Genomic DNA, 26,790 nt, shown 5'->3' with positions numbered 1-26,790 from the left:
AATTGAAACAATTTTTACATGCACTAACGTTACTAATGTGATTAATAAGACTTATTGGGTGATGTACCCCAGCCTGCCACCTATTTAACCATGTCAGGCTCATTTAAATCTAAGTAAAAGCAAAGAAAAGTGCAGTGCATTGTTTTGGGTGGTCGGAGGTGAAATGCGTGTGCATTTTCTTTTATTTGTCTCATGCCAAGGTACAATGTACAGTAAGAAAAGTGGGAAATTAAGGTCAGGCGGACTCATATATATATATATATATAGATATAGATATAGATATATATATACTGTATATATATATATACTGTATATATATACTGTATATATATATATATACTGTATATATATAGTCTGTATCATTAATTAATTATTATGCAAAAAAGACATTAGCCTGGAACAGGATTTTACAACTTTTTAGGCCGGTGCTTGCACTGGCCTATAGGAGCATGTGTGTCCCAATCGCTGCATACACGACTCCTTACACGACTCCTTACACGACTTCTGGCACCCTTTCATCAAGATGGGCTTTTACTTTGAAATTTGTTTTATTTGACGAATGTCCGGTTTCGGACTTCCTGTCTGCCCTGATCTGATCGTTCAGCTTGACAGAGTCGCTCACTGCCGCAGAGGGTCCATGTTAATGTTACACGCGACGCAACAAATAAACAAACACACATTTCCCAGTGTCTCTGGACATCAACAGTAGCGGGAGATGTCTCCCCTTCCAGCAAATATACATGAACATCTTACCGCGAGGCAGAGAGCTAAGATAAGTAGCTAACAGCTGAGCTAAGTAGGCTATAACTAGCGTGTTAGCCGATCGGAAAAGCATGTAAACAGCGGTGAGATCTCCTTTATTAAAGTATGCAACCATTTCCAATGAACAAATGGCATGTAGCCTTCAACTTTAAAACAAAACAATGTACTTCTGCTTACTACTTACATTCAACTCTGTATGGCAGTGAGTGCAGACAGTGCAACACCAGTGGCATGTAACCCTCAAGTATTTAAAACAAAAACAATATTGTGCTTCTGCTTACTTAGCCTACATTCAACTTTTTATGGCAAGGGTAACACATCCAATCTCGCCAAGCACCTGAAAGACAGGCACCCAGACCTGTTCAAAGAATTCAAGGTGGGTTCATTCTTTCAAACGGTGTAAAATAAGACGTTTAACAACATATCAAACGGACCTTATCCTGTCACATTAGCTGGCAATGCATTGTGTAACCAAAAAACGTTTGGCTAACGTTAACGTTAACGTGTTTTGTAATGGAATCTTTATGGGACACGGCTAATACCTGGCACAGCGTTAGCTAGCATAGTGTAGCATGTGTGCAATGCAAATGGAATCATTATGGAACTATGGCTAAGTTCGGCTATTAGCCGTGTCCCATAATGATTCCATTACAAATATTGCATTGCACACGTGACATGTTATTTTACTAAAAATAATACATTTTACCATCATTTCAAGTAGAATGATACCACCCAAGCAAGAATATTTCAAGTGTTTCAAGTGCTTTATTGAAATATTTGGACCATATAATGATAATACAATTATCTCAACCTTAAAAGGTTACATAGGTGCCAAAAAGCCATAAATTCACATCAAAGAACAAAGAAAAACTACAATCATAATTCAAGTTTAAACAGTAAGTGTGCAGCTGCAGCATTTATTTAAAAAAAAAAATCTTTATCCTGCATCCCTAAACAGAAACAGGGAAAAAAGGTGGAAAATCAGATGACGGCTTATGTATTCTGTTGATTGTTAAAATGTGTATGGGTATAGTATATGGGTGACGATCGCATGCACCGGCCGTATGCCAGGTTTCGACCTGGCCTTGTTTTCAATGATTGGCAAATCATTTTCAAGTACCATTTTGTCACGTCAGCACACACATACACACACACATACACGTGTGTAGTTTTGAGCGTGTGTGTGGTTTGTGTTGCAGGTGTCTTACAACATATTCCGGACCCTTCCGCCCAGCGACAGTAACGAGTTCGACCCCGAGGAGGATGAGCCCACGCTCGAGGCCTCATGGCCACACTTACAGGTACAGACGCGAGTGTGTTTGTTCATCACATTGAGATATATATGAATGGAGAGAGCATGCCTATCTCCTCCCTGTATGGTCTATTGAAGCCAAAATCTTCTCAGATCAGAGAACCAGAGTCTGCGCAGTAGCTCTTTTGGGTTGAAACCTCAGTCTGAGTCCCCCCACCCCCTATCCCCTCTAAACCTTCTTATGTAGGGCTGCTGTTTCTAGATTTGTGCACAGTGCTTTGTGTTGTCAATCGTCTCTAGCTCTGTAAATATGGCACTTTAAGTTCTAATAATTTTTGTCTCGCCAAAAGTAACCATGTAGATTCCCACTACGAGGTCAGTTTATCAAAATGACACCTGTACGGAAATCTGATTTTCGTTGTCGGAGATTGAGCTTGTATCAGCCAGACAAGTCAGACCTCCGGGCTGCTCTCACTCAGCTATAAGGGGGAAATTATCCCATGAACTGATGTTTGCAGCTCTGTGTTGATTAGCCTAATGTTTCCGTGGCAGTTTGATTAACTTTATGATTTAATTCCTTTTTGGAGCAAATGTTGGTTTAACAAATCTAACCTTGATGCTTTAGGCTACGTTGTTTACTGGTATAGGGTGGGTAGGTGCAGCCAAACCTAGTAACGTTAGCCCAGTGCATTAGCCAGGCTGCCTGTTCTCTTCTCTGTATATCCTTACAACAGCTAAGAGAGGAGCTTGTGAAGAATGAACATCCCCACAGTCAAAGCACTTCCCTGAGATATCCATATAAAACGTTTATTGCTTTACTACCAAAAATAAAACCTCCGGTGTCTGTTTGTATAAGCTAACGCTAACCCGTTAGCGATTAGCTAATGGCTGGTGGTTGTAATTGTAATGTGTACACTTGTGTAGGCCCCATCTTATATCCGGGAGTTAATGTTATAAAACAGATTTCCTGGCATACGCAGGCAGTTGGACAACCTGGTAAGTTCTGAAAATATGTCTATTGCAGGGGTGGGCAATTATTTTTCATGGGGGGCCACATGAGAAACCCAGATTGTTGCCGGGGGCCGAACAAATATTGTCATGCTGTAACCCATGGATGGGTAACTTTGATGATAGAGAGGGCCACAAAAAATGTCCTCGCTACCAGGTTTTGCTGAGGGCCGAACGGCGCCAGCGTGAAACATTTGGTGCATTTGAAGCCACGTTTAGAGGAATAACTCATTTTAAATTAACAGTTGTGATGTCATTATTCAGTCTTAACCCTTTTCTCACTCACTCCTATGTCACCACCTGCTCTCAGGGCTTGAAAATAACTTTTTTGACCACCTGCCAATATGGCTGCTAGATTTTAAAGTTACCAGCCAATTAGAATTTCCACTAGCCAAAATGTTTTTCTTGAAATAAATCAGAATATGAGTGGGTTAATTTAAGCATAAGTATCAGTAAGTGGCCCGGGATGATCAAAGCCTGTGTTGAGGGTCACACGAACAAAAATGCAGTCTTGAAGCTAAATAAATCCAAAACCAATGAGTTAATTATTTTAATTTCTAATTCAATGTAGCCTTTTAGTCATAAAGATTATTGAAAGATATTCCATATTCCAGACTGAAATGCTATAACAGAAGTGGAGTATTGGCCAGAATGACATGAACATTTGGACACTTATTCAGCGGGTATCTTGCATGTTGCGTTCAGGTGCACTGTGTAAATTTTTTTTCTTTATTTTTTTTAATTCCATCGCGGGCCACACAGGTGGCGCCCGCGGGCCGCATCCGGCCCGCGGGCCGTAGTTTGCCCATGTATGGTCTATTGTGTTATTCCAGCTATCGTTATCGGTTGTTATGTTATAGTAATATTAAGCCGACAAATAATGCAAAACAGCTGGCTAACACAAGCGGCTAATGCTAGCCTGCATCCGTTAAAACCTTTGTGTATTAAAATAGCCGATAACGTAGCTGGAGTAACTAATAAAACACATATTTTCTGAACTTACTACTTCAGTCCCCAACCAACGTTACTTCCTTGCGCACCTTTCTCAAAACAATGTCCTTTTTATTGCGGTCCATCGATATGTCTGGTAGATAACAGATCAAGCAGTGTTTTACCAAGCAGTACACATAACTGTGTCTTGTCTATGTAAAACTAACGCTAGATCTATAATATGAAGAGCCTGTCCAGCCAATGACGGCTTGAGACTGGCTGCCACAGCTGTCAATCATCCCTTTTTATATGTCAAATAACTAATTAAAAACAAACTGATCAGAAAAATGACCACTGGCACATGCTGCAGCATTAGCGTGATAAGAACTATCTAAAATGATACAAACCACCTTTGTGAAAAAATTATCTGACGTGTACTGTGATTGTTTCGGTTGTCCATTTCCCCATCCACTAACATGTGGAGGCGGGGCTTGTGACCTATATTGGGTACCTGCCGCCAGAGCGGCGATCTAACATGCAGCGGCTTCACTGAACGGGACCAGACCAGACGTCCATCTTTTCCATGTCGGTGGTTCATCAGGATATCAGTGACATAATTAGGGATGTTAAAGATTAACCGGTAATCGGTTAACTGCCGTTAATGTAGCCAATTAAAATTAATTAACTGTTTTGACCAACAACATTGTTACTTTGTATCATCAATTCAGTCTTCATAGCTCACAGTGTGTTAATTATACCAGTCCAGCAGAGGGCGTACCTCACCCAGCTAGCGCAACAGAAGGAGTGGTCATGTGAGAAGGTCGTCACGCATGAGGAAGTGAGTTGAGCAAACCCCATGAAACCATGATGCTAAAATTAGCAGCAAGCTCGCGCTAGCAACAGCATGGAAGCATCACATTTTAAAAGTACATGTGTAAATATTGCGACGCCGTTCTCAAAATTCAACTCCAGGGGCAATTTATGATTCCTCGACGAGCATCGCTAAACGTCATGTTACGTTCCATTATCGCTGGATGCTGATTTTGGACGCTGTCACTCATAAAAGTTATAGCTAAATATTAAATACTAGGTGAAGGGTGGTTGGGGGAGAGAAACTACAATAACCGATTAACTGATTGTTAACACGTTCACTGCCAATGACGTGTTGATACGTCAAAAAAAATCCAACGGTTGACTGCCAATGACGTGTTAATACGTCAAAAAAAAAATGTTTTTGTTTTTAACGGTGGGACGTTGATCTAACCCTTTTACATCTCTTATATAAATATTGAAGCCACCGAACGTGTACAACCCATTCCACCGACCCACTAAGTGGCGACAGTGCTCTCCATTCTAGAAAAAGCCGAGCCAAAACTGCAGGGGGACGCGCGATGAAACCATTCTCATACTGTAAAATGGATTGGCGAAAACGCTTTCGCTTTCGCGCTGATTGCTGGCGGTGGGGAATTGCAAATTTGCATAATAGATTATGGGTGCAACACACTTTGAAACACGCAGCATAAATAAGACCAGAATCGCAAAAGAAACCCCGTTTCTTGGGGTTTCTCAACCGAAACCCCAAGAAACGAGCGAGCCCATCCAGACTTGCCCAGCGGCCGCCAGCAGACAGGAGCAGCAGCAGCAGCAACTCGCTTGTGACACGCCCGCTGCAGCCAAGAAGAACACACACGGAGGGAGGAGTTTGAAGTAGAGGGGGGTTTCCTGCTGTTATGGAGGAAATTACTGTTCAAAACTATTGTTTAGATGTCTGACGTCTTACTGATGCCAAAAATGAATGGTTAAAGTGACTGTTCTATCGAATTTCACAAAAAGCTATTTATCTCAGCTTAAATTTTCAGACGCTGAAACCATGCTGTATTCAAGTGCTAATGCCTACATAACTACTAACTCTACAAACTAACTCTTTTAGACAGAGAAAGCACACATTCTATTAGTTCTTTTGAGATATTTTGTGTTCACAAAATCTTAGCAGAAAAGAATCCTCGGGTCTTGAAAGATGAGCCAGAATCCTCAAAAAAAACCTCTGGCAGAAGCTACCTACAGTAAAAAAAAAATGGCTGGCAGTGAATGTGTTAAGGTGCGCAACTAACGGTTAAAGAAAATGTTAGGGGCTGCTCGATAAATCTATTTTGAATCGTAATCAAATTAATTAGGACGATGTTAAAAAAATGAAAATCGTAAAATCGATTTTTTTAACTAGGGTAATTACATTACGGTGGGGCGGCTCTCTGTCATGTACGTGTGCTGTAGCAGCACGCGTACATGACACTACTCGTCTTTTCTCCCCGCTGTAAAGTCTCTCTGGGAGGCTGTGACTACTGCTGGCTACTAAAGACAGCAGCAATGAACTTATTTCAACCCCTCCAAAAAGCAGTGTGTGAGCACTGAGCAGCGTGTTGCACTGCGGGGCGGGCTGTGCAAGGTAACGATTACCACAACACACGCGCGCGCGCACGAACAAAGACGTTATCACTGGATGCTGAAATGTTGCCTTTAGTTCACATAACAACACGTGAGGCCACCGAGTAACGTTAGGACTCACCTCCAAAAGCGCAAATACACCAGTGTCAAGTGACTGCAGGTTAGCAAGCAACAGCCAGAAAGTTAGGCATAGCAAGTTAGGCTAAAACAGGAAGTTGGGTTGTTCTGCCTTCAGAGTAAAAGCGTAATTTGTCACTTATGAAAAAAAGAGGAAAAAAAGAGCTCTGCAAGGCAACAAATCTTACGGTGGCTCAGTGGTAGAGCTGTCGCCTCGCAGTCAGAAGGTCCTGAGTTCGATTCTCGCCTGGGACACTGTGGGCGCTGTGGTTGTGTTCCCCCCCATATCTTCAGTGCCTACTGCCCAGGTGGGGTATCTCGTCGTAAGGGCCTTTCTGTCTGTGTGGAGTTTGCATGTTCTCCCCGTGCTCCCCCAGGGGGGCTCCTCCGTATATAACCCCCCCCCATTAAAAACATGCAGAAGATCAGATCGTCATCGTCATCTGACCAGTGACGACAACATCCGAAGTCGGTCCCCGGGCGCTGTACGAGAAAAAAAGCGACAACTGCTCCTGGCCTGCCCCCCGGAGGAAAGGACAAAGCCAGGATGGGTTAAATGCAGAGGACAAATCACCGGCCACCGTCAGCATGTGTGTGTTGTGGCCCTCCGTGCATGTGTTGATTGTAATCGTGTGACAATAAAGACGGGCTTGTCCGTCTGAAATCGTGTTATTTTTTTAATAGTATTTAAAAAATTGAAATCGAAAATCAAGTTTTGAGAGAAAAAATCGTCAATTTAATTTTTAGGCATAATCGAACAGCCCTAGAAAATGCATGAAATTTCCATCCCTAGACATAATACCTTGTGTTCTACCCCAGTGTGTTTTGGTTTCAGTACTCGGCTCCTATTCGAACTGCATTCGCATTTCTTACTAATGCTACAGTAGCAGGAGGCTAGTGGCAATTTCTCATCAACAAAAACGTGGATGTAAAGCTTCTACTCTGACAGGAAAATACCTGAAATATATGGAAAAGGAATTGACCTCCAGCTTATGAGGGTTGGAAATACAAAAATATTGTACATACAACTGCACATTTTGGTTTGAGATCCTCGTCATCTCACGTTATGCTGTGACCTTTGACCATGCAAAGCCTTTCCTGTACACCAGTCCAGTCACAGTCCTAACTGGGTTGGTTTTCGCAGGATCTCATTTCAAAGAGGATCATGCCAGTTTGATCAACTTCTGGTGCAGTTGGAAAACTGGTTCCTGTTTGTCTCCAGTGTTTTAACTTTAGCACTCTGTGCAGTGTTTCCCATACATAAAGGAATTTGTGGCGGGCCGCCACAATAATATTTTGACGGCCACAATAAGATGTTGACCCAATTTCTTTTTTTTTTTTACACAGTGCACCTGAACGCAACATGCAAGATATCCGCTGAATAAGTGTCCAATAAATGTTCATGTCATTCTGGCCAATACTTCTGCTATAGCATTTCAGTCTGGAATATGAAATATCTTTCAATAATCTATGATTTAGCTGCTAAATTGTCAAATACCGCCATCTGCTCGCTACCCAGGCACTTATGTATGTACTTAACCTAACTAACTTAACCTAACTAACTATCCGGGGTGCACAACACTGTCAGCCTAAACTCCGCCTGACACCCCAAAAACCTACAATCCGCTACAGAAAAATGTATATTGTTTGTTTATTAACTGGCCCCTCGCCTTCTATCATTTCACGAAAGTGGCAAAGCAAGTTGAGTATCCCTGACCTATAGGGAGAAATTTAGTTTGTCATTGTAAACCCACAGCACAGTAATGATGACATGTTCTTCATAGATCTAGCCTTTTAATTGTGCTCTTAAGCTTTCTCAAAGTACACCAAATTCATGCATTTTACCCCCTAGGGGGTCTGCGGTCCCCCACCACAAATTCTCAAAATCCTGTGGGAAACACTGCTGTGTATTTTGAGTGTTTTAGCTAGCTTGGCACCACATCATGTCACATGCAGCTTAGCGTATATTGAGGGCCTGTCTGATTCTCAAGTGAAGGAGCAATTTAGGTGGCATTTCTAGGTAAGAAGTTGTAATTGGGCTGTCTGAAACCAGTTTGATACATAAGGTCACTGAATTTGCAACCTTTCTAGGTACCTGGTTATGGATAATAACCATACGATGGTACCTTTGTTTGGTTAGGATATCCCAAGATACCTTGCGACCCATCCAATCGATGAAGAAGAACGACGCGAGCCCGAACGAGCCCCTAATGGTGGCACCCACAAAGCCCCCCGTATCAGTAAAAAGTTAAACAACGTTGGCTAAATAAACATCTGTCACTTTCTTTCGGTTTTTATTCTAGAATAGTCAATAACGTCAACCTTTACTTCATTTTAGTGCAGTCAGATGTTTGTACAGTGTCAGGAAAGTCACTTTTGAACAATAGTAGGAAGCAAAGAGAAATGGTGTGATAGTAGATTGAATTGACACTGGTCTGTCAATTCTATCAGTTCATACGTACCATTTCCCTTTTTCGCCATCAAATTAAAAGTGTAAAAACAGCTAACGAAACGTTAGCCTGTGAAGCCTCGACCTTTCTGAATTATAAAAGTAGTATAATGTTAGAGAAAACGGCCACCAGCCATGCCGTTTTATACAAATTTATTGCCAAATGCTTTGGGATTCAACTTCAATCTTGGTCAGAAAAAATCGTGTCTATTCAATGGAAACAGCACCAGTGCGACCTGTCGTGTACAATGCTATTTTCAAGCATGAGGACGTCTCTGAAACTAGTTATTTTTCACCTATAATAAAATGAGTTATCTAATTAATCAAGTATCTAGTTAGTTAGCTGGGTGATAGGAGCTCACTTGAGTTACAGACAGACCCTGAGTGTTTTAGCTAGCTTGGCATCACGTCATGTCACATGCAGTGTAGCGTATATTGAGTGTTTTAGCTAGCTTGGTATCATGTCATGTCACATGCAGTGTAGCGTATATTGAGTGTTTTAGCTAGGGGGCGTGGTTTCGGCCGGAAGTGGGCGGAGATTCGACCAATTTTTTGTTGTTGTTCCTCCCCAAATTTACAGAATAGCTTCAGCTATCAGCTTCATCTTGCTTCTTCGGTCGCTATTCTCTCTCCTGAAGATTTGTTTACCGACGGGGAGAAAGCCCCACGTGATAGCCACCCGTCAATCTCTCTCTCTCTGCTCAACGCTGTAACACCATTTTATTTTGAAATTCAGTTGACTTTGCCATTTCCCATGGATATTGTCGCGTTTTTCTTTAATGGCTTGACAGAAAAAGTCTGCCTTCACGTGCCTAGTCGGCTTGAAAATAGAACTCACGTAAAAATCGGTGCAGCTCAGGCAAGGCGTGGGTACACGGAAGGTTCACGTTGAGGCGCCCTGTGTACACAGCCTCATTGACTAAAAAGGACGCCTATTTAAAAGCGTGGGTAAAGGCAAGGCTTGGGTGCTGTGTGTGAACGTAGGGTAACACACAGAGTGCACAGGGTGAATTTCATGAATGGAAATTGAAAACGATACGTATCATAGCGCATTTCCCAGTGCGCATACGCAAATCTGAGTCATTTCGCAGTGTGTATACGGCGTATACCTGCGTATCACGTAGACAACACCACTGCCTCCCACGTGCTATATCCTACCGGTGAAGCTTCCCCTGTCAGGTGAAAAGAAGCGGCTGGCTACTGCCCATGTCTCGGAGGAAGCATGGAGCCAGTTTCGGCTCTCCCCAGATCGGCAGAGGGTGGAGCAGCAACCAGGATAAATAAATTAAAATTAGCACTAATGGGGGATAAAAATACGATAAAAAGAGCCTAGAAGAGATTTGATCTTCCTATCAAGCAAAAACAATAGCCATTTGGGGGATGTTTATTCGATACCACAGAAAATATCGATATAATTGGAAAATATTGAGATATTAAATATCGGCCCAAGCCAATACTGAACATATAGGGCAAACTGCTACCAGTTTCCTTAGTGCGCAGCTGTTTGTCAAAATTAAGCTTTTCCAGCTCTTTGTCTTAACTTGGTCTTAACCAACTCTCTCACTCTCCCTCCCTCTCTCTCTCTCTCCCTCCTCTCTCTCCCTCTCTCTCTCTCTCCCCCCCTCCTCTCTCTCCCTCTCTCTCTCTCTCACTCTAGTTGGTATATGAGTTCTTCATCCGGTTCTTGGAGAGTCAAGAATTCCAGCCCAGCATTGCCAAAAAGTACATAGACCAGAAGTTTGTCCTACAGGTGAGTCCAAGTCAAGTGGAGTCCCCATTACCTGAGTCCGAGTTACTGAACAAGAACATGAATCCACATGTACTGTAGGTGCAACACACATGCCTGCCCTTGCACGGAATTAAATGTCACATTATCGATATACCTATCAATATCATATGGCAAATTATTATTAGGGCCTATTACAAAAACAAACAAAAAAATCTTTAACTAAATGAGTCCTCCTCTCCAACTTCTGAGTCCGAATTCAGGAATGCTCGAGTCCAAGTTGAGTCATCGGTGCTCAAGTCGAGTCATAAGTCCTGAAAATATGTCCAGGACTCGTGCTCACACACACACTTGTGTGTGAGCGTGCGCGCGCGTGTGTGTGAGAGCGTGCGTGTGTTCTTGCCATTTTTCTCTTGCTGTTTCTTCTAGGGACACACAATGGCTGAGTTTCCCAACAAAGAAGCTTCTTAAGAGTTAAGAAGCTTCTTAAAGAGTTAAGAAGCTTCTTAAGGAGTTAAGAAGGCTCCAAAGAAGTTTTTCCCAAACGCTTTCTTAACAGCTTTCTTAACACTTAGCTAAAGAAGGATCTTAAGAAGCATCTTAACTGGAGCTGTCAACCATCTCGATGTGAGAGGTCCTCTGCGACCCACTAGATGGCACTCTGAGCCCACCAGTGGGCCACGACCCAGTGGTTGAGAAACACTGTTGTAGAATAACCTAATCGTGGTCATGTTAAACAAGAACTTCTTCTATTAAACATTATTTATTTCAGACATGGACTGCAGTTCAAATTGCTTTATATAAACGGCATACAACAAAATTGCGAGAAACACTACAGAATTTAAGTGACCTTGGGTTCTGTGAAAGGTGCTATATAAATCCACAACATTCTTATTATAAAAGGAATCCATTCTGATTAGAGGAATATAGCCTACGGTAAAACATTTAAAACACAAGTAACCATACATACAGGGGAGATTTTCAAGTGTTCCCCCATTTTTAAACACTAAAGGGTGCATGAAAGAAAGGAAAAAGGGAAAAACACAAGAGGAACAGTGGACACAAGTATCTCCTTTTGCCTGACGCGGCTGGATCTGCCAGTGTTTCGTCATTAAGAAGGTGTTAAGAATGCCCCAGACCCTTCTTACAAAACCTTCTTAACGAAAGATCATCTTAGGGCTAAGAAGCTTTTGGGAAACGCAGCCTTCTTAACGGAAGATAATTTTAGGCTAAGAAGCAATCGGGAAACGCGTTGGCTTCGTTGGCTTCTTACGGAAGCCTTAAGAAGGGTCAAAGAAGCTTCTTAGCGCTAAGAAGCTTTTGGGAAACGCATGCCTTCGTAACGAAAGATAATCTTAGGCTAAGAAGCAATTGGGAAACGCGTTTGCTTCTTAACACATTGAGTGCCAAGGACGTCTGTGGACGTCCTAAAAAAAAGTAACGAGAAGTGCCAAGGACGTCTGTGGACGTCCTAAAATCATAATTCATATTATTCCATAATTCTGCTGTTTAAGGTCGTACCCAGCCAGTGAGCATGAATCCCTTCAAGGGATCACACGGTGCCACCTTAAAAATCTACACGGGAGCTGCGCCACCCACCTCAGATCCTTTACTTTGTGCAGGAGAAAGCGGAGAAAGCCGTGATCAAAGAGACACCGATGCATGCTGCAGCCAGAGCCATATAGATTGCTCTGTCTGCAGCTGACAGTTGGCTGCGATCCGCGCCCACAACTGAGCTCTTCTGCCTCTGTCTATCTGTCTGCATATAGTTTCTCCACACGATTACCTGCCAGAAAGGCAGCACCCGAAGCCGAACGGCCAAACCTTTTCCTTCAGTCCCGTTTGCCATTTCCTTGTCGCGCTGGGATCCGCCCGGGGCAAAAACGGAGGCTGCGAAAATAGACTGTGTGCGTGTGGGGAGGAGTTTGCAGCTCAGGGGTGGAGAGGGGGGGAGAGGGGGGTGGGGCACGCAGGCTGCACAGAACTACACCATGTCACTACATCAGAAAATATTAGCTAGAGTCAGTGAATGTGCTTGAAATTAGAGTGCAAAAAGTATTCATAAAAGTGACTTTATCTTGAAAAGTAAAAAAAGACAGCAGAAAACCCTTGAAAGTGCTCTTCTTTCAGAGGCTGTCATTTCATAATGGAACTGTCTAGAAACAAAATTTCTTCTTTGAAAGAAGCAGGAGTGTCCAATGTTTCATTAGAGTCCAGCCCTGTCCATATAGCCCTAATAGAAAAAATTCTATAGCTGTTTTCAACTGAATGGAAGTGAATCTGGCACAGGCTCCAGACAATTTTACTGAAGCGCTGTGGCACTCAATGTGTTAAGGGGGCCTTAAGAAGGGTTAAAGAAGCTTCTTAGCGCTAAGAAGCTTTTGGGAAACCCAGCCAATATCAGCATGCCATAGGTTTCGACTGATAAAGGCTTTAAAATTAAATATCAGCATTGGCCCGAAACAAACATTTCTGCCGATATGACAGGCTGATAAAATGACGCTTTAATTATGCCCAAATGCTCCATGCTTACATAAATAAAAAAATATGGCAAGTTAAAGTAGTTTTCTTATTTTGCCCAGTGAACGTGTACATTTTGAAATGTATTCTATTTATGTCTGCATCTGCCAGTGGGGCATCACCATAAGAGTAGGCATAATAATGTGTTCATTCCACTACAGGAGAGACTTGATGTTCTCTGAAATTAGGTGGCGAAAATGCATGCATATATCGATATCGGCAATCAGCCGAAAGAGTTGGAAAATATCGTCATATCGGCAAAAAAAATCCAATATCCTGCATCCCTAGTTTGTTCCCCTTGTCTTTTGTTTTTCTGTATTTCTTTCTTGGTGGCTTGTCGTCTCTCGTTCCCATCTCCATGTCAGTCTGTTCTCCTCTTCTCTCCGTCCAGCTCTTGGAGTTGTTTGACAGCGAGGACCCTCGGGAGAGAGACTACCTGAAGACAGTCTTGCACAGAATCTACGGCAAATTCCTGGGGCTGAGGGCTTTTATACGAAAACAGATCAATAATATTTTTCTACGGTGAGAACCGCACTCCTCCACGCACGCGCGTGTGCACACACACACACACACACACACACACACACTTAAATTATTTATTTATGTCCACATGGATACAAAGTACAAAGGACATAAACACTAATAATGCAATCAGATGTTGGGAGTCAGTCGGTTACATAAGTGTGTAATTGGCAACTACATTAATGCATACACACAGGATAATAACACACAGGAAGATGACATTGGCAGGTTGACAGATACAGTTATACTGTAAGACAAGATAACGGTCAGTACCCACTTCATGGGTATACAAAGCAGTGCCTTCTGTATATTGAGCGGCTACCAATAATAGCAGATATTGAACATTCTCTTTGGGAGACCTGCCATCTGAAAGCCTCTCACAACCAGCTTATGTACATGACCCAGGCTGCCAAATATGAAAACTACAAGTTTACATCTGTAGCCCAGCAGTGAAATCGTCTGCTCCAACCATGTCTTAAAACCTCTGAAGTCTTAAAATAAATATTCTTAGGCCATGTCCACATGGAGACGAGTTTAGGTGTATCCGCTAAAGTTTTTTGTCATATAGACGTTTCGTCCAGATGGAACCGCGTTCTGGGACTATACGTTCTGGGAGTATACGCTAATTTTTCAAAACGGGTCCCAGAGTGATTAAATCTGAAGACGCCACCCTTGCATTTCCGTGTTTACAACCCATACGCATCTTTCCTGAAACGATGACGCCATAGCCCCACCTCTCTCCACCAGCAACAATAACAATCATGGCAGTAGCGTTCGTGCTACAGCAGTGGGGATCTTGCAGCAAAATATAATGCTCCTCTATTACCACCGTCAGCAACAAGTGGACACGGAGAACAGCGTGTAGCCTACAACATCCTCAGGGCTCCACACAGCTGACTCTTCCCATCCACCCCTCCCCTCCCTTCATCGGATATTTCCCAGAAGGCTTAGCGGCGGCTACATTTTTACAATAACACAAACAAAATCAGGCTTAACGTGTTAGATAGAAATTATATTTATTTTTAATACAACATGCAATTCTGGAATATTTTAATATTGGACAAAATGAAATGAAATGTAAACCCTGGGTGTAACCAACTCTTGCCCTATATATAGCCCTCGTAAATACAACGTGAATAGGGAAGTGAGAGGTTTGAAGAACACACGGTTGCACTGTGATGTCTGTGATATCCGCTCGTGTCCACTCCAACAAGACTTTAGCTTACTTGACGCGACTTTTTCCATTAACACGTTAATTGCCAACGAGTTGAGTCGTCAAACACAATCCAGCTGTTCACTGCCACCGACGAGTTGAGTCGTCAAAAAATATATATATATTTTTTTGACGGTGCTACGTGGATCAATGCCCCCCGCGTCTCCTATGGAGATATTGGAAGTATTGAATGTGTATAATCTATTTTACCGACCAGCTAGGTGGCGACGGTCCTCTCCCGACAGATATAAAGTCAACCAAAAGCAGCCGCCTCCCGCGGCTGCTTCCTCCAAGGAAGGAAATCAAGGAAATGGCTTGGCGATTTTACAGTCAGAAACGAACGAGCCTCATTCTCATACTGTAGGCGGGGACGCTTTCCAGTCCAGAAATGGACTGTGTGGCTACTGTCCATGGTGGGCAGCATAAAGCCTAGAGTCGCACGGGGCTTCATCGGGGCTCTCAAACCCAAGAGACGAGTGAGACCTACAGTATCCACACTCGCTGCCAGGGAGGCAGGCTGCTCTAACTCGCTGCCAGGCTCCCAGCAGCAGAGCACTCACTTGTGACAAACGCAGGCTGAAAGCCACTAGACACGCCCACGGAGGGAGGAGTTGAAGGAGAGGGCGTTCGGAACTATATTGTTTGGATGTCTGATCTCTCACTGATGCCAAAAATAAATGGTTAAAGTGACTGTTCTGCGTGTTTGATTGAATTTCACAAAACTGCGATTATCTCAGCTTCCTGTCTCACACGCTAAAACCATGCTGTACTCAACGGCTAATATCTACATAACTACTAACTCTACAAACTAACTCTTTTAGACAGAGAAAGCACACATTCTATTAGTACTTTTGTGAACTTTGTGTTGACAAACTCCAAGCAGAAAAGAATCCTCGGCTCTTGTAAAATGAGCCAGAATCCTCAAAAAAACGGCTTGGCAAAAGCTACCTACAGCAAAAAAAAAACGGCTGGCAGTCAATGTGTTAAAAACACATTTATGCCATGAGTTTATATAATGTATATTTATGTTGCATCATTTAGCCTGTGCTGTGATGTGCAGGAGCGGCCAATACGCTGGGATGTGTTTGCAACATGTCTAAAGATCATGGAAGTGGATGATATCAGGAATGTCACCGATAGTTAACGTTCTATATTGTAGGCTACAGGGAGACCATCAGCCCTGCTGAACAGCTCTGCATTTGCCTGTATACTGTAGGTTTCATCATTTTATTCATCGACATGGCAAACCTCCCCGCAAAGCCAAGGGTTTAAGCTGCTGCTACAGTGAGATACACATTATAGACTGTGCGCCCCTAGAGGTTGTATGCCATTATTGACGAGATTGTCTTTCTCTGTTATTCTACAGCGGTTTCAGTGGTTTCATGTGGATACACACATTTCTTGAAACGTTTCCATGTTTATGGAAAACTTTTCTGAAACGGAAAAAAAAAAAGATAGCTTCCGTCTCCGTGTGGACATGGCCTTAATGTAAGTGTTTTCTCCCCACAAGGCGCACAAAAGGTGGCCTGTTTTTGTTTTTCATCAGAGAGGAGTGCTTTCAAAAGTTCAGAAAGGCGCCAGGTGACGTGAACCGCTTTTCCCAGCTGACCAATCATGATGACCGAGACGCTGGCTGTTTCCCATAGCAACAACAAATATGGAGAAAGTGAAAGTGCCAGTGGAGAGATTACTGAGCTAGCAGCTGCTAAGCTAACGTCAGACATTATCATGATCTGCTTTTTATTTTAAATTCAGTGAAAAACGTCTATACAGGGTTTTCTTTTGTACACAGTAAGCAGCATGGGATAATTGCGATTGACACATTCACATTGCCTCCCAACATGTTACAGCTGCTCCCCCGCAGTGGGCCTTTCAGTGCATGAGCTCACTGTGGCTCCAGCCTGCAGGCAATATTACACTAAACCAGTAGATTGACCTGACATTGTCTCCAATACATAAACTGTGGCAGCGTCACTATATGGCCACGGACGGACAAACAGTTAATCGATATAATACGGTAAATGTAATGTTTTAAACTAACATTCCCTTTCTGAAACACACAACAGTAATATTTGAGCTGTGTCAAAACAGCGACAGTTAATCCAGACTAGCAACAGAAATACCGCGATTTACTTTCAGAATAAAAGGCATTCAAATTCTCACCTTTGGGGAGATGAAGGTATTTCAATGAATGAAACAGAAACCTTGTATCAAAATACTTGTTGTGATGTTGATTACATATGGAGTGAAACTGTGGCTGTGAAGCATTACTCAAAAATGTATATCAAGGTTAAAGATTTTATTTTGAAAGCCCTAAAGAAAACCTACTTTTACATTCTGGCTGTCTTGATGCTGGTTCAGTAAATGCTGGAAATTCGTCTCATCCGAGAGACGCCTTTTACTTTTTTTCTGTTGGCATATTCCAACATTTGGGTTCCATTGGATACAATGTAAAGGAAATTTAAAGGAGAATTCCAGTTTTTATGCCTCCGCCGGCGAAGCCAGGCCGAAGGCATTATGGATCCGGGTTGTCCGTCCGTCCGTACGTACGTACGTACGTACGTACGGCCGGCCGGCCGTACGGATGTCCGTCCGTACGGATGTTTGTTAACGCCATATCTGAGGAACGCCTTGACGGAATTTCATCAGATTCGCCTTAAACATTCACTTAGGCTCAAGGATGATCTGATTAGATTTTGGTGGTCCAAGGTCAAAGGTCAAGGTCACTGTGACCTCTCGAACGCCATTTTCAAGCTTGTTAACGCGATATCTGAGGAACAACTTGACGAAATTTCATCAGATTCGCCTTAAACATTCACTTAGGCTCAAGGATGATCTGATTAGATTTTGGTGGTCCAAGGTCAAAGGTCAAGGTCACTGTGACCTCTCGAACGCCATTTTCAAGCTTGTTAACGCAATATCTGAGGAACAACTTGACAGAATTTCATCAGATTCGCCTTAAACATTCACTTAGGCCCAAGGATGATCTGATTACATTTTGGTGGTCAAAGGTCAAGGTCACTGTGACCTCTCAAACGCCATTTTCCTGCTTGTTAATGCGATATCTCACGAATGCCTTGACGGAATTTCATCAAATTTGCCTCAAACATCGCCTTAGACTCAAGGATGATCTGATTAGTTTGGTGGTCAAAGGTCAAAGGTCAAGGTGAGCTCTCAAACGCCATTTTCAAGCTTGTTAACGCGATATCTCAGGAATGCCTTGATGCAATTTAATCTAACTTGTCTCAAACATCGACTTCGACTCAAGGATGAACTGATTACATTTTGGTGGTCAAAGGTCAAGGTCACTGTGACCTCTCACACACCCAATTTCCAAGCTCTGTAACGCAACATCACAGGAGCGCCTTGACGGAATTTCTTCCAATTTGCCTCAAATGGCGATTTGGACTCAAGAATTAACTAATGGCGGAGGCATAAGTCCGCGTTGCGGTCGTTCTAGTTTACAACCTGGACCTTATTTTAAGCTTTAATTGTGATTTTTAACTCACTCTGGAAGTTTTATATATACATATCAATGCACCACGAAGCTATATGCGCCGAGCAGCTGCCTGGAAACGAGGAATACGGGACATGCGTAATGCGTGTATTTATGTCCTGTAAATTGCTTATTTTCTGACACGCAGCTGCTCATATCCTTATTATATCATAGTCGATAGTCCAGTCCATTTTTTTTACCATCATAGAGACAATTAGAAAATTAACGCTGTATTTACCTTGGTGCAGTGTGTTCACCCCTGGCTCTGTTGCTGTCTGTCATATGGATTACAAACTGAGGAGTGGGGGAATGGGAGCTGCAATCTCTACCAATGTGACAGACAGCAAACAAAGACAGGGGTGAACACGCTGCACCAAGTAAATGGAGCGTTCCTTTTCTCATTATGATATAATAATGATTTGAGTCTCTGCATGTCCGAAAATATGCTATTTACAGGACGTAAACACTACACATGCTCCGTATTCCTCGTTTCCAGGCCGCTGCTCAGTGCATATAGCTTTGTGGTGGATCGATATAAAAAAAACATTCAGGGTGAGTTAAATATGATAATTAAAGCTGAAAATAACGTCCAGATCGTAAAAAGAAAAACTGAAACTCCTTTAAAGTAATTATCCGTGAGAAAAAAGTCAGATTTCAGCCTCTGGGAAGCACTGACATCATTATCAATGTGCAAAATATCGTTTTTTTCACCTGGTCTGCTCTTTATATCGCGTGCCGTTCACAGCTGATCCCATCTCGTTTGGAGGTCCACCTAATTGGCTTTCACTAACGCCTTTGTAACTTTCAGACAGAAGAAAACGGCGGTAGTTTGTGGATATTACTGGGGTTTGGGGCCAATCTAAAAGCGGCTTGACAGTGATGAGTCCGATGCTAGCCTCGCTAGCCTCCATTCAGTTGTGGAGGACTACTCTCCCCCCCCAGCCATTTCAGCTTGACTTTAAATCCAGTTGGACCTCAGCAGAATTAAGTTGGAGGTTTGGTCAGCTTTGTGTTTGTTCTGGTTGTCAAACGTTTTCTCTTCCTTCTCTCTCTCTCGCTCCCTTTCTCTCACCCCCCCCCCCCCATCTATTCCTGTAGTTTTGTTTATGAGACGGAGCACTTCAACGGGGTGGCAGAGTTGCTGGAGATCCTGGGGAGGTATGTGGAGGCCTCAGGATTACATTTACATTCTACACAACCAGCCTGAATCCAGATCAACCACATATCTGTCTGCTCCTTCTATTTAGTCAGGGATTGTTATGGAGATTGAGATCTTCTTCCAGACAGACCTGAGAACAAAAACCACAAAATACACGATTGTCGTTGGTTTAAAGCTAGTCTCATGTGGTCAGAGCCAACATCTTATGTTAGCACGCTTCCAGCAATGGAGGGTCTGAATCACCGAATCGGCATTTCCGGGTTTTGCCAGATTAAATCCCCTGGCTCCAATAATATCATGGCAGAACTCTGTCTCTCTGTGTGCATTGGTGCATCGTTCAAAAATGTATCGCCCACGAGTTCCGTCACGTGGTTGGTCAATTCTTGTCTGTCACGCATTTTGTTTTGGTCTTAGGGCGGTCCTTAACCACTTTTCTAGAGTTGTTTCCCAGATGTTAGATATCTATCTACGACTGGCTACTGCGAGACTAGTTTGGACAAGATTTTGTTATGGAAAAATACACCCAACTTTGCATTCCCACTAATTGAGATGCCATATACTGTTGCACTGATGCACACTGTTGGGCCAAATTATTCTTGTCAATACAATGATTCTATTTATTTTGGTGTTTGGTATTGTTACTGGAGGGAAAAGCATCTCAGCACACAGCAAATGACAAATCCACCAGATAGACCTTTCTCCATTTGATTCAAGACGTTTAGTGTGCTGACGTCACATGACATGGTTTCTCCATTTGATTCAAGACGTTTAGTTTGCTGACGTCACGTGACATGATTTCTCCATTTGATTCAAGACGTTTAGTTTGCTGACGTCACATGACATGATTTCTCCATTTGATTCAAGATGTTTAGTGTGCTGACGTCACATGACATGATTTCTCCATTTGATTCAAGATGTTTAGTTTGCTGACGTCACATGACATGATTTCTCCATTTGATTCAAGACGTTTAGTTTGCTGACGTCACATGACATGATTTCTCCATTTGATTCAAGATGTTTAGTGTGCTGACGTCACATGACATGATTTCTCCATTTGATTCAAGACGTTTAGTTTGCTGACGTCACATGACATGATTTCTCCATTTGATTCAAGACGTTTAGTTTGCTGACGTCACATGACATGATTTCTCCATTTGATTCAAGACGTTTAGTTTGCTGACGTCACATGACATGATTTCTCTATTTGATTCAAGACGTTTAGTTTGCTGACGTCACATGACATGATTTCTCCATTTGATTCAAGATGTTTAGTGTGCTGACGTCACATGACATGATTTCTCCATTTGATTCAAGACGTTTAGTTTGCTGACGTCACATGACATGATTTCTCCATTTGATTCAAGACGTTTAGTTTGCTGACGTCACATGACATGATTTCTCCATTTGATTCAAGACGTTTAGTTTGCTGACGTCACATGACATGATTTCTCCATTTGATTCAAGACGTTTAGTGTGCTGACGTCACATGACATGATTTCTCCATTTGATTCAAGATGTTTAGTGTGCTGACGTCACGTGACATGATTTCTCCATTTGATTCAAGACGTTTAGTGTGCTGACGTCACATGACATGATTTCTCCATTTGATTCAAGACGTTTAGTGTGCTGACGTCACATGACATGATTTCTCCATTTGATTCAAGACGTTTAGTTTGCTGACGTCACATGACATGATTTCTCCATTTGATTCAAGATGTTTAGTGTGCTGACGTCACATGACATGATTTCTCCATTTGATTCAAGACGTTTAGTTTGCTGACGTCACATGACATGATTTCTCCATTTGATTCAAGACGTTTAGTTTGCTGACGTCACATGACATGATTTCTCCATTTGATTCAAGACGTTTAGTTTGCTGACGTCACATGACATGATTTCTCTATTTGATTCAAGACGTTTAGTTTGCTGACGTCACATGACATGATTTCTCCATTTGATTCAAGATGTTTAGTGTGCTGACGTCACATGACATGATTTCTCCATTTGATTCAAGACGTTTAGTTTGCTGACGTCACATGACATGATTTCTCCATTTGATTCAAGACGTTTAGTTTGCTGACGTCACATGACATGATTTCTCCATTTGATTCAAGACGTTTAGTGTGCTGACGTCACATGACATGATTTCTCCATTTGATTCAAGATGTTTAGTGTGCTGACGTCACGTGACATGATTTCTCCATTTGATTCAAGACGTTTAGTGTGCTGACGTCACATGACATGATTTCTCCATTTGATTCAAGACGTTTAGTGTGCTGACGTCACATGACATGATTTCTCCATTTGATTCAAGATGTTTAGTGTGCTGACGTCACGTGACATGCTTTCTCCATTTGATTCAAGACGTTTAGTTTGCTGACGTCACGTGACATGATTTCTCCATTTGATTCAAGACGTTTAGTTTGCTGATGTCACATGACCTGATTTACGCCCCATTTACACCTGGTTTTTAAATATGAGCAGTATCCGGACAAGTTATCTGGATAAGGAAAAAGGCATGCTAATGCAAGGTGTAAATACATCGTGATCAGGATGTGATCAGAACTTCCTGACCACATCTGGAGGTAGTCTGACTCACATTAGGGCTGCATGATTAATCGTAATAAAATTGTGATCTCGATTCATACCTCTACACTATATGTGATCCCATTCCTGAATGACAATGATTCTGCTGCATGTTCAAATCATTAGGGACATCCCTTGTATCACATCAAGTGCTCCTGCGTTTCACCACGTAACTAAATGCGCACATGCAGCGGACAGAAACAGAAAGGAAAACTCCAGAGAGAGACAGAATAGAGGATTGTTCTAAGAAGCACATTTCTTTGACAGGATGACAGTACATGTGTTGATCTCAATTCAATGCATTGCCACACGGTTATCAAGTAAACTGCCTAATCCCACCAACGTTGTCTTGCATAGCCAAACCTAACTCCACACTTTGTTTTAGGAGAGAGCCATTAATTTAACCTGGTTACATGATGGTTCGTTAACTGCACGCGTCTTTTTCTCCCCATCCCAACCCGCAACCATACGATATTACATGTATCCTCCCGGCCCATTTTCATACACATAAAACAATGGATGGATACAGGACGTCAGCGAGGCGAGCTGTTTACTTGGTTCCTCTAACGTACTGTAACTAACGTTAACTTATAAGATCCAGACCTCCGATGACTAAAATCATTAATCCAGTCAAAAGATATAGTTAAAAACGACCAATATCAAAGAAATGGCAGTGATGTGACTTGAAAAAGTAAGAAAATGGTCCAAAATTGACCGGAGATCCAAGTAACAGCTGGTGCTCTGTGATGACATCATCGACAAAAAGTGAGTCGCTGAAACCCATTGATAAATTATGGATTTCTCTGGGTTTGACTTTGAGCACTTTTGAAAACATTTGGAATAATGTCAGTGCACAACTAAAGAATATATATAACATAGGTCTACTCGTTTTTAGATATTTTAATGTGATAATATAATGATAATGCTAAAGGTTACATATTGCATCTTTAATGCTGCACTGTGCAGTCAGTGTGCGCAGAATGTAATGTGTGGAAGGCAGGATAAAGCAACTCGAGATTGGAGAAGTTTAATACTGTTTAATACTGTTAATTCAATTTAAATTTCATTGAAATTTAGTCTATACATTGTGTGTCTACTCTGTGTGAAGCCCATTTGACCCACTAATGTGAGTCACAGTGCCATTCCAGTCATTATAATATTTTGCTGCTGTTTGTCTGTATCAGGCAAAAAGAGGGCAGTGAAATGTTTGAGTATTAAAAATTATTTTGATTAAGAATCGTGAGAGAATTGTGATCTCAATTCTCAGCAAGAAAATTGAGATTCTCAGTTTATCGAGAATCGTGCAGCCCTAACTCACATTGTGTTCAGATCTTTTACACCCCATTTACACCTGCTTTTTAAATGAGGCCATTATCCAGATAACTTATCTGGATGCAGGTCGCATTTAAAAAAAACTGGTGTAAATGGGGTGTCAGTTTGCTGTCACATGACATGATTTAGTTTGCTGACGTCATATGACATGATTTCTGGATATTGTCCTCAAAATTGGAACAGGTCACTCTCACTGCTGTTTGGGACCGCTGACAAAGTTGTCCAGTGCAGCTGTAAAATCATTGCAAAGACATTTTAATTTCAAATTGCTTTGCAGTGTGTTCCACTTTCAAGGGGAATAATTTCAAAAATCCATCCTGCCAAGTTCAGAATATAAATGCAAATGATTTAAATCTAACCTCTGTGATCTGCTCCCAGAATTACTGCATTTAAAATACAGTAGGTGCTGGTGAGCCGCATGCATTAATACAATGCAATGCATTACCATGTCTTTGAAGAAGACTAGCCAACTTTTTTGAGTTTGACTTTAGATGAAAGATGAATTAATCCACTTATTATTAAATATATTAATCTTGGTTAATCTTTTGAAATGGGATATTTTACAGCCTGTAAATCTGTTGATCTCAGATTCACCTGTCTGTCCTTGTGCCATAAGTGTGAGGAATAGGTCTGAGTGATATGCAAAAATAATAATAATTAATAATCATAATCATCATATTGCTACTATTTTGACAGATTTTGAGATATGACTAACAGTTTGAGTGATAATGGTCATTTTTGCTTTTCATTATTACTGAATAAATATATAATATATATATTAAAGGTCCCAATTCGTGCAGCTGTAAGCTCTTAAAAACGTGTGTCTCTGGTCCATAAAACATGATTCTGGATTAATTTGTCGAAAATATAGCAACCCCGTTCGTTCTGACGGAGTTGTCACTTCCTCATCTCGTCGCTTCCCAAGAATGGTCTGTTTCTATAATATATTCAGAACTAACAGTTCCCATTGGCCGCTGAGGGAGAGCCCGCCCCAGGCTCCCAGCGGCCAATCAGATTAGCGTCCGTGGACCAGCACGCTAGGTTGTGTCCACAACTAACGTTAGCAACGAGCTATCGCTAACTTAACGGTTGCTACGCTAAAGAGGACATCTCAAAATGCCTAGACTTACCGAATGCACCTCCGCAGTTGCTGGATCACGTACAGTTGGCGTCGCTCCAGCTAGAAGTGTTAATTTTGTGGCTATAGACAAAATGGTGCAGGTAGCTTGTGTGAGAGAGACCGCGCGCAGTATGCTTAAGGACCCGCGTGACGTCACATTAACCCGTCTGGGGGAACAGAGTGTAAGGGGTGTGGCTTGAAGGAGACTGCAGGGGGAAGCTGGATAGGGACAAATCCAACTCTGGCAGTTCTGAGGTTGTGACCACTCATTACAGGGAGGGATGACAGCAGTATATATGCATTTACAAGTAAAAACAGCTTTTGCATGGAATGGGACCTTTAATATATAATAATATATATAGTACCAAACAAACATGTTCCCTTATGTCTGGAGAATATGATTTGTAGACCAGGACATCTCTGTAGCTCCACAATGCTTCATTTAATGCCATGTTGTGACACATTTTACCTTAATCAAAAAATTGCAGCTCCTGCGATTTGGATATTGTGCCTTGGCCATATTGTGATTTTAATTAATTGTTCAGCCCAAGTGAGGACAGTGGAAAAATGAAATGTTGCATCCAATAAATCACAATGTAAACAAAGCCAGTGGTACTGTAGCTTGTTTGAACAGAGTGCTGTCCTTCCTTAGTCTGTGACAGCACTCTGCCCGTGAGTTACATCCCATAATGAGTCTGCAGGCTCACGGCCGTGTCATCACACTTCTCTCTGTCGGCTTCCATTGATCTTATCTTGCTTTCATAGTCACAATGAACTGCTTTCATGTCCTCATGTTTCATTTACAGTATGTTTATATTCTCTCTCTTTCCCCCTCTCCCTCTCTCTCTTCCCCCTACCTCTCCTCCCTCTCTCCCTCTTTCTCTTCCCCCTACCTCTCCCCCACCTCTCTTTCTCTTCACCCTACCTCTCCCCTGCCTCCCTCTCTCTCTCTCTCTCTCCCTCTTTCTCTTCCCCCTACCTCTCCCCCGCCTCTCTCTCTCCCCCCCCCCCCCCCTCTCCCTCTTGCAGTATAATCAATGGTTTCGCTCTGCCACTGAAAGCGGAGCATAAACAGTTTCTGGTCAAAGTGTTGATCCCCCTCCACACTGTTAGGAGTCTGTCGCTCTTCCACGCACAGGTAATACGTGTGTGTGTGTGTGTGCGTGCGCGCGCGTGTGTGCGCGCGCGTGCGTGTGTTAAATTTACCCTAGATTTTCGGGGTCAGTTGACATCCAAGTCAACCAGTTTAGACGGTGGATTTTATTCAAAGGTCAAAGTGTTAGATCTCCCTCCTATGAACAGCAGTTTTTCTGTATATTGTGAATTTGTTGAATTAATGATGCAGCACTACTGAACAGACTGAGCCCAGTTAACCCAGGGTTAAAAACTAACAAGAATGCAGTGAACTTGTGCTGTAAAATTATTTTTGGCACACAAGTGTATGATTTCAGAGCATTTATGGTAATATATATCCTACATTGAAAAGATGCAAAAAGTAGTCACTGTTTTTAGAGTATGTTGGCCAGTGGGTTAATAATATGTGTTGAAATATCATGACTGACTGTATCCTGTGCTCTCCTCTCCTGCAGTTGGCATATTGCATTGTACAGTTCCTAGAGAAAGACCCAGCATTAACAGAACCAGTAAGTATGGATCCTTCTTGGGAGGCAAAAAAAAGAGAGAAGCTTTTAGTGATCCGACAACTGTAACTTTTGATAACTTCTATCACTACTATATATCTCACCTCCCGTTTTGATGGGGAGAAAGTTCAAGCTACCTGAACATTTTCTGTATGGACAGCTTCGACCAATCAGAGGTGTTCAAATGTTTGTTTGAAAAGCTAGCGGCGAACACAGACGACTGGCTGACAATACAAAGATAAAACGGAGAAAGCCGGGTGTGATGTTGGGATTTTTTCGATCAAGTGGGGCATTTGGATCGTCGATAACTTGTTACCAATGTGCCGGGAAGAATGAAGGTCAAGATGTGATGATGACATGCCCGTGCAGAGTTCAGTTGAAGTCATTTCTCCCATGTAGTGTTAGTTTTGTCAGATGTTTTTGAATTAGTCCTGTGTCAAATGTCCTTGTTAGTTTTTATCATATTTAGTCAACCTCATCTTTTTTTATTTAGACAAGTTTTAGTCGATTAAAAGT

General features: G+C 42.1%; 1 protein-coding gene across 5 annotated transcripts in view; it reads left to right on the top strand.

The window, feature by feature from the left end:
- Positions 1–26,790, top strand: part of ppp2r5eb (protein phosphatase 2, regulatory subunit B', epsilon isoform b) — a 151,462-nt gene that overhangs the window by 88,090 nt on the left and 36,582 nt on the right. For all 5 annotated transcript variants that reach the window (XM_083633778.1, XM_083633779.1, XM_083633777.1 and 2 more), the window contains exons 4-9: positions 1,962–2,063; positions 10,618–10,710; positions 13,598–13,728; positions 19,536–19,595; positions 25,664–25,772; positions 26,224–26,277. In XM_083633778.1, the coding sequence (XP_083489904.1) occupies positions 1,962–2,063; positions 10,618–10,710; positions 13,598–13,728; positions 19,536–19,595; positions 25,664–25,772; positions 26,224–26,277 (549 nt within the window). The remainder of the gene's footprint in view (positions 1–1,961; positions 2,064–10,617; positions 10,711–13,597; positions 13,729–19,535; positions 19,596–25,663; positions 25,773–26,223; positions 26,278–26,790) is intronic.

The sequence above is a fragment of the Poromitra crassiceps genome (genome assembly GCF_964638095.1).
Source record: "Poromitra crassiceps genome assembly, chromosome: 3".
Classification (NCBI taxonomy): Eukaryota; Metazoa; Chordata; class Actinopteri; order Beryciformes; family Melamphaidae; genus Poromitra; species Poromitra crassiceps.
The sequence above is the reverse complement of the archived record's forward strand: the minus strand, read 5'-3'. Positions and strand labels throughout refer to the sequence as shown.